Raw genomic sequence first — 14,173 nt, forward strand, 5'->3', positions numbered from 1 at the left:
AGGCCTAATAATCTCTCACCTGTATGGCTGAAATGCCTTCTATTTGGCTGGTTGTAGTTCTCTCGTGGATGTCCATGCATCTGTGAAGGGTGGGGAGATGTTTGCTGCAGCTTTTGACCATGAGGGCTATGGGGGACAGGAGATACCGGAATATCTCGACTGGGCCCTGGAGTTTCTGGACGAAGCCGCTTGCCACTCGTTGTCTCTTCCTTCTTCTTATGATCCTGTTGAGAAGAAAGACATCATCATGGGAAAACTCAAAAGGCCAACAGTAACAATGATTTGGGTCTTATTAAATAGGATCTGGGAAGGAGGGAGTTGGCTGGAGAATATTGGAGGGCCTCTTCTAGAGGAAAGGGTTAAATAAACAAACAGAAAGAAAAGTGAAAGCCAAATTAAGGCTTCTTCATTTGTGACCAGAGTTGTCTTCATCATCAAGGTTTGCTAGGCCAGCCCCTTTTGGCTCCCCAGGGACCCCCACAGTTGCATTTGTCAGGCAGCTTGAAGAGAAAGCAATGCAACTCCATCAATGGAGCCTGGAGAGCCACTCGTCTGACATGGTATAGGGTCTCCTGCTTAAGCAGGGGGTTTGGCTAGAAGACCTCCAAGGTCCCTTCCAGCTCTACTCTAGCTGATTACTAAAAGGCCAAGTCCGGCAAAAGGTGCTGGAGACTTACAGAGAATTGCACTCCCATCAAGGAGTGTGCCAGAAGACTCAACGGCTTTGATCCCCAACCTATGTCCCCAACCTATGTCCCCAGTTGAAAGGCTACCCATCCTAAAGATAGGATTTCTCCTCTTCTCTTCAACAACCAAATGTCTGGTTCTTAGGACAGCAATGACAGAGCCAGGAGGAAAAAGAAAGAAAGAAAAAAGAAAGGAAAAGGAAAGCAGAGTCCCACCTAAAAGTCTCAACCAGAATTCCTCTAGTTCCTGAGGTTTTCTTTTCCACAAGATGTTCCCTTTCCTTCCTTTTTATTTATATTTGCACCCCTTCCATTCTACTGCATAACACAAACATACACATACACACCTCTGTTCTTACCTCCTGTTCCCGGGATCGCTTTTTATTAGCCATCTTGTATATCTTATGTAATTTCTTGGCGTTAAATTCGGTAAACTTGGAGACAAATACCCATAGATTCCTGAAAGAAGGTAAATAGATATTCTAATTTTCTCTTTTTAGGAGCTGGGCCAGAAGTGCAAACTTTTCATGCCAGAAGAAAAAGATGCCCCAAACAAGCAGTGATGGAGAGATGTTTTCTTCTGGCGCCCCCAAATCCCCCCTTACACCCCCTCTGCATCTAAAAATGTCTTGCTTCAAACTTGAGTCCTGAAGACTCCTAAGATAAAGTCTGTAGATTTTGATCTAAGCATGGCATGACCCAGTCTGCTGCTTCTCTTTCCGACTGAGAATGCTTGTATTGTGGTTTTCTAGGAGTTTGGACTAAAATGTGGATTTTGTTTTAACATATTTAACACATTTCTAACATATTTCCACAGAGGGGAATTCAACAAATGGAGACTGCATCTCATTTGTAGCATTGCAGCAGGAATTGGACTTGTGGCTACATAGAGATTCTAGGCTGATTCCTTTTTTAACTCCATCCCTGAGAGAGATTGAAAATTTGGTGGGCAGGCAAATCACCTTCTCCATACGTTAAGAACTTCCTGTTCAGTGTGGCTTTTCAAACATTCAGCAATGTGGTCTCCTATCTTGAGCAGGCAACTCCGAGTTTGCTCCAGCTGGTCTTGGTCGTTAAGTCCTCTTTCTGGCTTATCCAGCTGCTTCAGGGACTTCTTAACTGGCCTCATCAGCTCTTTGCACTTGGGAGGCAGAAAAAGCAAAGCTCTGCATTAATCGCAGAAGGAAGGTGAAGAAAAGGGAGACCCTGATTGAGGCCATCTTTTGAGGGTAGGGGCCTATTTGAATTTGGGGGAGGGGTCTGTTGTGGGCACCCTCTCCAAATGACAGCTACAGGAGTCTTCAAAGAAACATCTGGAGCCAAATGCTATCAAGCCCCAGTTTGCTGGGCAAGATCAAGGAAGCAAAAGCTATCCCAAATTTGAGTATCGGATATAACACTCGTCTGGGGAAGCCATACAATCTTGGAGACCATGCGAGAGATTTCCCATCTTTCTTTAGGTGAATTCATTAAGGTGGAGGAATATTTTTCTTTCAATCCAGAGTATGACAGTAGCACTGCCCTGTGGTCATGTGATCCCCTTTTGTGACCTTCTGTCAAAGGGGAAGTCAGATTTACTTAACAATCGTATTACTAATTTAACAACTGCAGTGATTCACTTAACAACTGTAGCAAGAAAGGTCGAAAAATGGGGGCAAAACTCACTTAGCTAATTTCCCACTTAACAAACATAAAGTCTGGGCTCAGTTGTGGTCATACTTTTACCTGTTTATTTGTTTCTGACCTGAAGAAAGTCTGAAGTCTTTTTTTGTGTCCTTCCCCACCCCTCTTCTTTTTCTTCTTCTTCTCATTTTTCCACTTTTCCCCCATTTGATCCCCATTCCCTATTTTTAAATCTTTTGGGGTTGGTTAAGTTGGCATTTTATCTTTCATGGAAACTTCATAAAGAAGAGGCAAGCTGATTTCATAACTAAACTGAGTCAAAGGGACATTTTCTGGGGTCAGCAACCAGCCCTCTTGGACATTTCCCCATTGGGTTCCTGGAGAAGACTCACAATGGTGAAGGTTGCATGGTCTAAATCATCCTCTTCCTCTTCTTCGATGGGGACAGGTTCACTTCCTGCCGTAATGTGGACAGGACCCTGACCCAACGGTTTCTTCCCTTTGTTTCCAGGTTTGGCTTCGGCGCCTTTGGGCTGTGAAAAGACAAGAGGAGATAGCATCCCTCATTAAAAAGCACAGAATGGAAAGTCACAGATGTGCCAATAAGGAAATGAAAGAAAAACTAAAACAAAAAACAAGGGTGGTGAGAAACTTGCATTCTGCTGCCTGGAGTTTCCAGGCGATTCCTTTGCCCCTTCAGACAGGGCTCTCCATCTTTATGATAATAAAGTACAGGTCAAGATTTACTCTGTCCAGACACTAGGGGACAGTCTCATCCCCCTTTTTGGCCAAAACTCACATTTGCATGCTTTCGAACTGCTAGGTGGACAGAGGAGGCAAGTAATGGGAGCTCACCCATTATGTGGAACGTGGGTCTCGGAACCAGGCTGTCAGCCGTCCAGCTGACAAACTCAGCGTCTTTAACCGCTGAGCCATCGCGGCTCATTTTTGTGATAATGGGACTTCCTAAATGAATGGAATTGCACAACCCTCTCGTGACTAAAACCGAGAAATATGCATTTCACTTTCTAAAAGAGATGTAATCTTCAGCATCCTTCGATTGTGACTGACTTGGGACAAGTATCTATAAATGAATTGTTTTTAGCTTTTTGTCTTTCTGTTCTGAATGGCCAAAGATGTAAAACAATGAAGAGAAATACTATTATGTACCCTTTTGCATTCCTCTTTAGCAAGAAACCATCCACCTTTCATTGGTCTGGTGGACAGTTTTGAAAGATAGTTAGCCAACTCTCAAAACTCACTCCAACTTTTTCTTCCTGGACCAGACTGGTAAACAGAATCACTGCAGTTGTTAAGTGAATCATACAAAATCAATAAGCCAATCTGGCTTCCCTCACTGACTTCCCTTGTTGGAAGCTGGATGGAGAGGCAAATGGCTCTCCACCAGTGCTCATGCTTACCTTCTTCTGTCCTTCTACTGACTGATTGTCTGGAGGCTGTGGAGAAGAGGCTTCATTTCCAGGCTCCTCCTTGATTTTGGGGGGTTTGTTTTCTTTCCGGATCCGGGGTTTCACATTTTTGGCCTTGTCCTAGGACAGAAGAACAGCACGTGAGGGCACAGATGATCAAAAACCCTTCCTTGCTGGCCAATTTGGTGGGCCCTACCTATATTTGTGCAAACCCTTTCCTGTGTAGAGTCGCCCACCTGACCATCTTTATCCCTCAATGGGGTAGTTTTCTCACGGACAGAAATGATGCACCACTAGGCCCTCCTGGACTGATAGCTTCTTCCCAGGGAGCAGAGGGCAGCTGTGACAATTGCATGAATTCGATTTATGCACTAATTGTGCCTACTCGTGGACAGGCAGGCCCCCTTCATGGTCAGTCAAGTTCTAGTTGCTTCCCATTTGGACTACTGCAATGTGGTCCACAGTGGGCTGCCCTTGAAGGCAAGCAGAAACTTCAAATGATCCAAAAGAAGCAGCATCCACAGCTTTGAGCACCCCATGGTTGACTCATGCTATACCACCCTACTCTGTGTGTGTGTGTTCATGTGTATGTGTGTGTATACCAAGATTGGGGAAGACGGATAAAGAGCCCCTTCCAGTTCCTTTACTTCCTTCCTATGTCCATATTTTCCACTACAAAGACTGGAAACTTGAGTTTTGAATGTGCTAACTTCCCAAACAATGCATAAGGCAACTTGGAACCCTTGATAACATAGCAGAAACAAACTCCACGTGATCAAACAGAGCTTTCTCAGTGGCAGAACTGACCTCCTCTGTCTTGTTGTCCTTCCTTTTCATATCTCTTTGGATAAGTTTCATCAGATAATCTACTCGCGCCTGGAGCTGCTTCCCCTGTGGCTTTTTATCTGTCTCCACTGGTAAAATCTGGGGATGGGTGGAGAAGGAATACACATAAAAGAGAGGGACTTGTTTAGAATCATCCAGCTGGCATTGTGTCCAAGGCAGGTCTAGAACTCACAGTCTCCCATTTTCTAGCCTGGTGCCTTAACCAGGACACCAAACCAGCTGTGTTTTATGAATGAAATCAATGCAAAAAACACTGCTTTTCAAAAGGCAGAACCAGTAATCTCCACATCCGATGCCACCGCTTCCTGCAGAAGTTCTTTTTTCAAGTGTTATAATTTGGTGTTGCATCTGTAAAACATTGACCCCCTCATCTGAAGTTCCTTGTACCTTGTCGGTGAGGTTCAGTTCTGGGTCTGACTTGATGAGCTCCCAGTTCCCACATCCGTGCTCATAAATCCCCCGCAGCAAGCAAGAGTCCTCTTCCACTCCCCAATCTACGTCGAAATGGGCAGATTTGACACGGCAGTTCAGACGGAACCTGCAAAATTGGAAGAGAGGACGGGCGAAGGATGACAAGCGATCCCACGCAAGGCGTCCCTTGTCAATAAAGTTCTACACCACCACCAGATAAGACAAAATAAAGGCAAAGTTAGAGGTGTGTGTGAAAGTGTGGATTTCACCCACAGGTGAAATTATCTCTTAAACCTCTTCTCACTAGTTAACATAAGTTTCACCTAAAGTGAGCAAAGGACCCTTCCTTAATTGCTTTAAGAAGGGACCGAATTCTTGTGAGAACCAGCTATCGAGACCTAGTTGAAAAAAAGGCAACACAGCCGTGGCCTGGAAAAGTCTCTTCTCTCTCCCTAAGTTATCTTCTCCCTGGAGAAGATGGGAAAACAAGATGGCTGGAAGTATCTAACAGAATAACAAAGTTGGAAGGGACTTTGGAAATCGCCTAGTCCAATTCCTAATTTAACTGCAGTGATTCACTTAACAATTGTGGCAAGAAAGTTTATAAAATAGGGCAAAGCTCACTTAACAACTGTCTTGATCAGAAACAGAAAATTTGGGCTACATTGTGGCCCTAAGGCAAAGGCCATTTGTAGAAGAACTGTCAAAGAAGACTTCAACAGTCAGAAGACCTGCTGCTAACCTGGTAAATTATCATGGATTGTTCCTTTGGTCTAATCCAGCAATTCTCTTCATATTTTCTCAAAAGGCAGAGTCAAAGTAATGGCTGCCTCTTCCGTATTTACATTTTAAAATCCGTTTACAAGTCTGTTCACATGTTTTTCCAACGTGAAGATCAACAGAGCACAATTAATAACATAGGCAAGGTGTCATTTTATTTAACAGCAATGTGTGAATTCCCCCCCTTCCAAATAACTTGTTTTCTTCTTCTTTTGGCCACTCATGGCTCACACACTTGCGCCTGTCTTAGATGGTTATGCTTACCTTGTCCTCTCCACTGGGTCACTGGGAATGGTCTGATGGAGCATTGCAAATTCCTCCTCGTGCTGAATAATCGCTTTCACGTTCACCTGGACTCCAGAGATCTTAATTGTGGGCCCCTTTCTCTTTCCCGGTCCTTTGCCTGAGGAAAAGGAGCCGCACAGTCACAATCAGATGGGGTGGTTTGGGAATCACATTTAAAGTGCATTCAGCACCTGAGACTTTAACATGTTCCCGTTTGGGGGCTAAAGTACCAGCCTGTTATTGTAGGAGAAGAGCAGGCAAAAGTGGGGAGGGTTAGCGTTAAACATGTCATCAGTTTAGAGTCCTTGCATGGCCACAAGTCAGCCTCTCTTGAATTCTGTTGACCCTTATCAGGTGACAATTTACTAAAGAACTTTATTTGACTACATTCTTGCATATCAGCTTGAATAAATCTTCTATGCTGCAACTTAACCTATGGTCCCAATACTTTGTACATGGCAATGATTTTGGAAAGAGAGGACAAGTTTTGGCATCATTTTCATTCTTTTCCCCCTCAAAGTTGGCAAACAATTGTTTTTTTTTTTAAAAGACCACTATTCCCAACTGTAAGTCTTTGCTGTGATTCCATCTTAAGATGTGATCTCTGACTGTCTCTAAATGACTTAGCATCACCTTTCCTGGTTTATCCCAAAGGTGCTTTTTCAAGAGGCAATTGGACTTCCAGAAGGTTCAGCTGCCTCTTGAAAAAGCACCTTTGGGGCAAACATGACCGGGATGACTGAGAATCTCCATAGACATTTTCCTAATTTGATGGGAAGTGAAAAAATGGAAACTGAGAAATCACTGGGGAAGATCGATTAAGCAAATACCGAACCAATTATGTGATATAAAGAACATAATTGCAGAGTTCAGGTTTTCTTAAGCATGAATTCTTCATGTGGTGCCGACTTTCTTTATCTAGAGCAGTGTTTCTCAACCTTGGCAACTTGAAGATGTCTGGACTTCAACTCCCAGAATTCCCCAGCCAGCGAATGCTGGCTGGGGAATTCTGGGAGTTGAAGTCCAGACATCTTCAAGTTGCCAAGGTTGGGAAACACTGATCTAGAGGCATAGGCTCAAAACCCTGGATTCTGAGCCAGGTCCCTGGGTTGACCACCAACCTTTTCCCATCACAGAAAGCCCCTTTCCTCACTTTCAGTTGGGTTCTCCTTCAGATGCTCTTCATACTCCTGCATGGCGGACGCACAACTGTTGTGGAGAAGTTCTCCCAGACGTTTCAGATCAGCTACCGATTTCTCTACCAGTTCGGCATCCCGAGCGAGGCATTCCAGTCTGGAAAAGGAGACGGAATGTAATTGACTCTCCCTCCCTCAACACACCCACAAATTGGATATTATTTTAAAGCACTTCCAGAACATGGATGGACTAAGAATATCTACCAGAAAACGATTAAAACAAAACAAAAAACACAGCGTGAAAGCAAATTACAGTTTATAATTTGGTGGACTGCACGTTCTCTATAATCTGTCACTCACCGCTCCAAAGGAACGCCAAACTTCTTGTACGCCTTGATAAATCTGTGGAATTTAAACAGAAAGAGCAACAACCATTAGAGAGGTTTGTTAAAGGCCTCGATTTCTTTTTCCTCTGCTTGTGGTTCTAGTCACGCCCCTCCTAAATTTAACCCCCTCCAGATGTGCCTCTGAGTACAACTCTCAAGTTGTCAAATATTTACAAACTCAGGTTAAGCCAAGAAAAGCTGCAGAAGCTTTCTTACAATATTTTCTTCCATTTTCTTCTTCTCATCGTTCCTATCACCCATCTCCTCCCACTTATGACTGCATGGCTGTAACTTTGTGCTTGTATCCTTACGATTTATATTGGTTGTTTCCTAATATCATTTGATTGCATATTTGTACCCTATGACAATCATTAAGTGTTATACCTTATGATTCTTGACGAATGTATCTTGTCTTTTTAGGTACACTGAGAGCATATGCACCAAAGACAAATTCCTTGTGTGTCCAATCACACTTGGCCAATAAAGAATTCTATTCTATTCTATTTTATTCTTATTCTATTCCATTCTATTTTATTCTGCATTCCAATATTCTATTCTATTCTTTCTTATTCTATTCTATTCCATTCTGCATTTCAATATTCTATTCTATTCTTATTCTGTTCTTATTCTATTCTGCATTCTGTTTTGTTCTATTCCTATTCTATTCTATTCCTATTCTATTCCTATTCTATTCCTATTCTATTCCTATTCTATTCCTATCCATTCCATTCCCATTCCATTCCCATTCCTATTCCTTCTCTTCTAATTCTATTCTATTGCTCAAGATGACTGGAGTAATCTCCCCTCCTTTCATCCCACCACACCTCTCTAGGAAGTAGACTTTGGGCATCCCTCCCACCCTTTCCAGTTCATCTTAGCTCTGGCAAATGATGAAAAACCAGTCCAGAAAAATCCCTGGATTTCTTCCTGGGTGCCAACCTTCTGATTTCAGTGTCTGTAAATCCTTCCACTGTGTCCTTCCGCACACTGCGAGGCCGTCCTCTGCGTTTGGGCCTCTTGTCATCATCAGAGTCCTCTGTCTCGGTATCTGAGCCAGAAGACCTCTGGAGCTTTCTCTTTATTTCAACATCCGAATCACTTTCATTGGGCTGAGCCTGTCGGGGCCAGAAAAAGGCCAGGCTTAGAGAGACCCTTTTTGCTGTTAACTCCAACTGGTCCTCGGCTTACAACAGTCCATTTAGCGACCGTTCAAAGCTACAAGGCCACCGAAAAGGGATTTACGACCATTTTTCACTCTTATCACCATTGTGGCATTCTCTTGGCCATGTCACATACATTCAGATGCTTGGCAACTGACATGTACTTATGACAGTTGCAGTGCCCTCGGGTCATGTGATTCCCCTCTTGTGACCTTCTGACAAGCAGAGTCAATGGGGAATCCAGATTCACTTAACAACCGTGTTACTAACTTCACTGTGGTGATTCACTTAACAAACGTAGCAAGAAAATGGGGCAGAACTCCCTTGACAAATTCCTTACTTTAGCAACATAAATTCTAGGTTCAATTGTGGTCAGAAGTTAAGAATTACCTGTACTTAGCACCCGAAACACTCAATGCTCCATATAGGGATGAGAGATCTAAGGAACAGATGTCACCCATAGTCTTGAGCCTGTGGGTCCCCAGGAACATGCTGTGTGTTTCTTGGCACCAACCAGGGGTGAAATCCTCCTGGTTCAGCTGAACCAGTAGGGACAATTGTCATTGGTTCTATGAACCGGTAGTAAAAAAAAAAAAAAAAAAGCTTCTGCAGATTACGTGGCTCAGCTGTGAGCCATGAGATCGTCGGAAGCTTTTTCTCCGCTTTTTAAAGCATTTTTTCCTGCTGGTTCAGGCGAATAAGCTGGGAAAAAATGCTTTAGAAAGAGGGGAAAAGTTGGCCGCGCCCACCCAGACACGTGACCCCCCAGCTACACCCACAGAACCAGTGGCCAAAAAAAAAAAAAAAAAGATTTCACTACTGGCATCAACCGAAGTGTGAATTTACCCTTCTGCAAAGCTAAACTTCTACTGCATCTCCAGCACAACCATCTACATCTGAAAGTCCTCAATCCTGTTACTGTTTTGAAGGGTTCCCCCCCCCCCCATGTGGGATGAGGTGAGATGTCGTCCCGTTATGGGTCTTACCCTATAATAACTACCTTTTTGGCTGAGCTGCGAATCCTTGGCAGCATATATATCTCCTCGAGTTCCTTCTGCCGCTCCTCTTCTTCCACTTTCTTCCTCTGTTCCTCAGGAATGATGTTTTCCCACTCCTTCTGAGATTTCTCTTCCGCCTCGGCTTCTTCGTCTTCCGTTGTAGCAAAGTTGGCTACCTGAGAGGAGAAACAACAAGGCTTTCTATACCAGGCTTCCATAATCACATCCTGGACATAAACTGTTTCAATTCCTTCCCTCAGGTCGCCCCTATAGGGCATCGCATGTCAAAACAGCTAGAAAGAAAGACAGCTTTTTTCCTCCTGGCATCACTCTGCTGAACACCTAATTGCCACAGAACTGGCTTAAGTCTAAGGGCATTTACCGAAGTAGTAAGGCTGTATTACTATTATCCTTCCCATCTTTCCCACTAATTCTCCTAGTGGTATCTTAGGATTGTGTGGATATTATTTGATTGTGTATAAGTACACTGCGAGCTTATGCACTAGAGACAAACTGGCCAATGGAGATGCTGCTGTTGCTTCTGGCGTGGTAGCACAGTGGTTAGAATGCAGTACTGTAGCCTATTTCTGCTGACTGCCAGTTGCCAGCAGGTCAAGTCTCATGAGGCTCAAGGTTGACTCAGCTTTCCATCCTTCCAAGATCAGTAAAATGGGGACCCAGATTGTTGGGGCCAGTATGCCAACACTATAAACTGCTTAGAGTAGACTGCAAAGGACTGTGAATCAGTATGTAAGTTTCATTATTATTATTTCTTCTTCTTCTCCTTCTTCTCCTTCTTCTCCTCCTCCTTCTTCTTCTTCCTCCTCCTCCTCCTCTTGCTGAAACTCCTCCCAGCCCTAAGATTTACTCCTCAAGATGGTTGCACAGGAATCTTCCTATCTCAACTAGTACTTCAGTTGTTTAGTTGGAGCTGTTTACAAGGCTGTTAATTTTATGTTTCTAACTAAACATGTTGACTTCTTCTACCCCAGATCCCCCCAAGATCTGGAGTAGAAGTTCCTGTACCTTGGATTTTGTACATTAAAAGGTGAGAGAGTTTTTCATAAATTGGAATTTGCATCTCCCCCCCCCCCAATAATTGTCCCCAAGTTTATTTAATTGTGGGTTTTCCTGTTTGAAGTTGTGCTGAAAATATTGAAGGCTTTATTACTTCAGCTTAAAGCCCAATTCCAGACTTACTTACTTACTTTCTTTCTCTTTCTTTCTTCTCCTCCTCCTCTCTTTTTCTTTTTTTTCTTTTTTCTTCTTATTTTCAATGATTTCTTTCAGATGCAACAAGTGGATTTGTCTCATGGTGTCTCCATTTCAATTATACATATGTAAGTTTTATGAATATGAAAGTACTTCATATTAATCCCATTAATTTCCCCTTCTGTCACTTATTGTTTATTGCCACTCAATGTGTAGTTTATTGGATGGCAATATTTCAGCATTTTCCAAGTTGCCACCTAGGATTGAACTCTCAACCTTCCGAGTGGGAAGCAAGCGTCCTCACCTCTAGGCCACCATAATACTCCCTTTAATTGCACTGATAACGCTACAAATTCTGAAACCTTTGATGCTCCTTTTCTGGGGCCTTACCTTAAACTGTGAAAGCAGTTCATCAGTTGCACTTGTGGATGGTTCATTCTCTCGTGTCTCAGCCAGGCGTAAGATTTCCTCAATGTCCATTTCCTAGAAGCAGAGGCAAGAGTGCAATCAGACGCGTACCAATATGAAATATTTAATGTTGTCCTTCTAAAGTTCTGATACAGAAATGAACTGGATTGAGTTAAATCTAGGCCAATTTCAAAGGACATCCCAAGGAGATGTCAAGGTAATCTCCACCCAAAAATATGGATCAGAAAGCTCACCTGTGGTTCAGATTCTTCCCCTTCTGCTTCTTTAAAAAGGTCTTCAGCTCCAAACTTCAAGATGGCGGTCAGTTCCTCCTTGTTGAATGGGATTGAACTAAAGAAAAACATGAAGCCATTGGCTTGCACAAAGGTTTCCAGTTTATGGACCATATCTTAGCTCACTTTTCCAGATCTCAAATAATCTAGTTCTTTGTACTACTTATCCTTTGATAAAAAATCACATCCAACTCCTAATCTCTTTTGCGTTGAGGAAACATGGCAATTTGAAATTCTGAGTAGCTAAAATCATTTTTTGTCTTTTTAATATCAAACAGTCACTGTTACAAAGGAATTGTTTGTCTTTAAAAAAAAGGATAGTTAGCAACCTTAGCACAAAGCATGTGTTTAGGTATCAATGACCACGTTTGGCTGACAAATATAACCAGCTCATTTTATCTCATTAAACTTTCAAAACAGGGATTGATTCTAATCACTTAGTCTGTATTGCCTGCTGAAGAGAGTATCCCTTCCCACGGAACAATTCCCTCAGCCCAATTAAGATTAACAGTCAAACGGTGCCACATAACAGCCATCTTGATCAGCAGACCAGAAGTTTCATCTCCTTACTTGGATCTATCAGAGCTGTTGTCCAAAACTGTCCGGCCTGTGGTGTCCATCCGTTGTATCACAAGATGGTCCAGTACCATCTTCTTCTTCGCTCTTTCTATAATCTCCTCTTCCACTGTTCCCTTTGTAACCAAGCGATAGATATTTACCTGCAGAATCCAGGGGATGGTGAAATAGCTATAAAGGTAGCTTTTTATCCCTGGTGCAGCCAAGGTGAGGTGCAGAAATCTTTCTTGGATCTTTCCCTAGTTCAATGACTGATCTGATCTTTTTAAAGGATCAGGAAGGGACAGATATCAAGGACCAACATGCTGCAAACTGAAAGCTACTGGCTTCTAATACCTTACAACAAAAGTAGAAGTTGCCCCACCAGGATTATTTACCTTTGGAGAAGTAGATGTCGCGTTTTCAGCCATGTCTACCAAGCCAACCCCTTTAGGAGAACTTCCAAATATCTAACTACCAACCCCACCCCACCACCAATCCCTCTCCCAAATTCCCTCTACCTATATTATTTAACTGTCCACTATTTCAAAAAACAATGAAACAAATAACCACATTTTTCTCCTGCCAGTCTATCTAATACGGAAAAGCCCGGATCTGAAAACCTGAAATCCTGAACTGGGCCAACTGACGAAGAGCCACACCTAAAATATGCCTGCTCCACAATTTGGTCAAATGCAAACCGCTCACTTCCCACAATCCTTAGTAACAAGTGGAGCTCAACTGGCGGGGGCTACTCAAGCAGACCAATAGGAAGCCCCCCTCCCCTAACTGCCTTCATCCCCGGGTTCCGAGTTCTAAATTCCATTGCTCAGTGAGGTAAGAGTCCACTGACATGGCAGACAGCCAATCTGGTCTATGCTTCAGATGTTGGCCTAGAAACCAGCAGACTGGATTTCTAGTCCCGCCTTAGGCATGAGAGCCGGCTGGATGACTTGGGCCCAGTCACTCCTTCTCAGCCCTCATAGGGTTGTTGTGGGAAAAGCAGTAGGGGTATTAAGTATGTTCACTGCCTGGAGCTAATTATAAAAGTAATAAAGGCAGGATAAAAATTGAATAAATAATCAGAATACTTAGCCCTTGCAATGTTCAGGGGATCTGAAAGAATAGGGTAATCTAGTTTACAGCCAGATAGTACCTGCCTGGAAATTATTTTCTCCCTTTATTTCTTGTAACCAGAGACGACAAAGCAATTGGGAAGGAATTGATTTCCAGATTGCTACCATCTGGCTGTTCGCTAAATTTTCCTAGTTCTGACTCCTTTCAGATGCCCTGAGTGTTGGCTCCCAGAATCCCCCAATCCCCTTTGCTAGGAACTGAAGTCCACCCCATCTGCAGAAGACCTAAAGGAGAAGAACGTTTCTCACTAACTTGTTTCTTTTGCCCAATCCGGTGAGCCCGAGCCTGGGCTTGGAGGTCATTCTGAGGGTTCCAGTCTGAATCGAAGATCACCACCGTGTCAGCCGATGCCAAGTTGATCCCCAGGCCGCCAGCACGCGTGGAGAGTAGAAAGCAGAAGTCCTAAGCACATGTGATAAAAGGAAACACACATTTAGGTCTGCGTCCGAATAGGTCCCGGGGGAGAGTCAGTAAAGGACCAGTCAGGTGGCAGGAATCGGGGGCACAATGGTTACGGGCCAGCAGGGCTTCACAAGCAGATGGAGTCATGTAGGGTACTGCCAAAATTATATGCCTTCTACACCAGTTAAGGTAATCCTCAACTTACAAGCATTCATTTAGGCACCATTCAAAGTTACAACAGCACTGAAAAAAGTGCCTTATGACCCTTTTTCACACTTATGACCATTGCAGCATCCCCTGGGTCATGTGATTTACATTCAGATGCCTGGCAACTGGTTCATATTTACGACAATTGCAGTGTCCCAGGGTTACATGATCCCCTTTTGCGACCTTCTGACAAGCAAAGTCAATGTGGAAATCAGATT

At 43.3% G+C, this 14,173-nt stretch overlaps 1 protein-coding gene across 8 annotated transcripts in view; it reads right to left on the reverse strand.

Annotated features, from left to right (window-relative positions):
- The window catches only part of LOC106543510 (ATP-dependent chromatin remodeler CHD2), a 71,458-nt gene that overhangs the window by 11,917 nt on the left and 45,368 nt on the right, over positions 1 to 14,173 (reverse strand). For 6 of the 8 annotated variants that reach the window (XR_015695431.1, XR_015695430.1, XR_015695428.1 and 3 more), the window contains exons 21-36: positions 13,599 to 13,748; positions 12,225 to 12,373; positions 11,616 to 11,712; positions 11,344 to 11,436; positions 9,744 to 9,917; positions 8,523 to 8,698; positions 7,558 to 7,599; positions 7,215 to 7,354; positions 6,041 to 6,179; positions 4,973 to 5,123; positions 4,547 to 4,663; positions 3,731 to 3,859; positions 2,702 to 2,842; positions 1,649 to 1,827; positions 1,034 to 1,145; positions 20 to 224 (exon numbers count right to left, since the gene is read on the reverse strand). Coding sequence is in view for 4 of the 8 variants with exons in the window: in XM_087704335.1 (XP_087560461.1) it covers positions 20 to 224; positions 1,034 to 1,145; positions 1,649 to 1,827; positions 2,702 to 2,842; positions 3,731 to 3,859; positions 4,547 to 4,663; positions 4,973 to 5,123; positions 6,041 to 6,179; positions 7,215 to 7,354; positions 7,558 to 7,599; positions 8,523 to 8,698; positions 9,744 to 9,917; positions 11,344 to 11,436; positions 11,616 to 11,712; positions 12,225 to 12,373; positions 13,599 to 13,748 (2,194 nt within the window). In the remaining 4 variants the exon portion in view is untranslated. The remainder of the gene's footprint in view (positions 1 to 19; positions 225 to 1,033; positions 1,146 to 1,648; positions 1,828 to 2,701; positions 2,843 to 3,730; positions 3,860 to 4,546; positions 4,664 to 4,972; positions 5,124 to 6,040; positions 6,180 to 7,214; positions 7,355 to 7,557; positions 7,600 to 8,522; positions 8,699 to 9,743; positions 9,918 to 11,343; positions 11,437 to 11,615; positions 11,713 to 12,224; positions 12,374 to 13,598; positions 13,749 to 14,173) is intronic. The other 2 variants (XM_087704337.1, XM_087704336.1) reach the window with 2 other exon arrangements.

The sequence above is a fragment of the Thamnophis sirtalis genome, unplaced genomic scaffold (assembly GCF_051295495.1).
Source record: "Thamnophis sirtalis isolate CommonGarterSnake01/CBP01778 unplaced genomic scaffold, rThaSir2_p1.2 scaffold_2, whole genome shotgun sequence".
Classification (NCBI taxonomy): domain Eukaryota; kingdom Metazoa; phylum Chordata; class Lepidosauria; order Squamata; family Natricidae; genus Thamnophis; species Thamnophis sirtalis.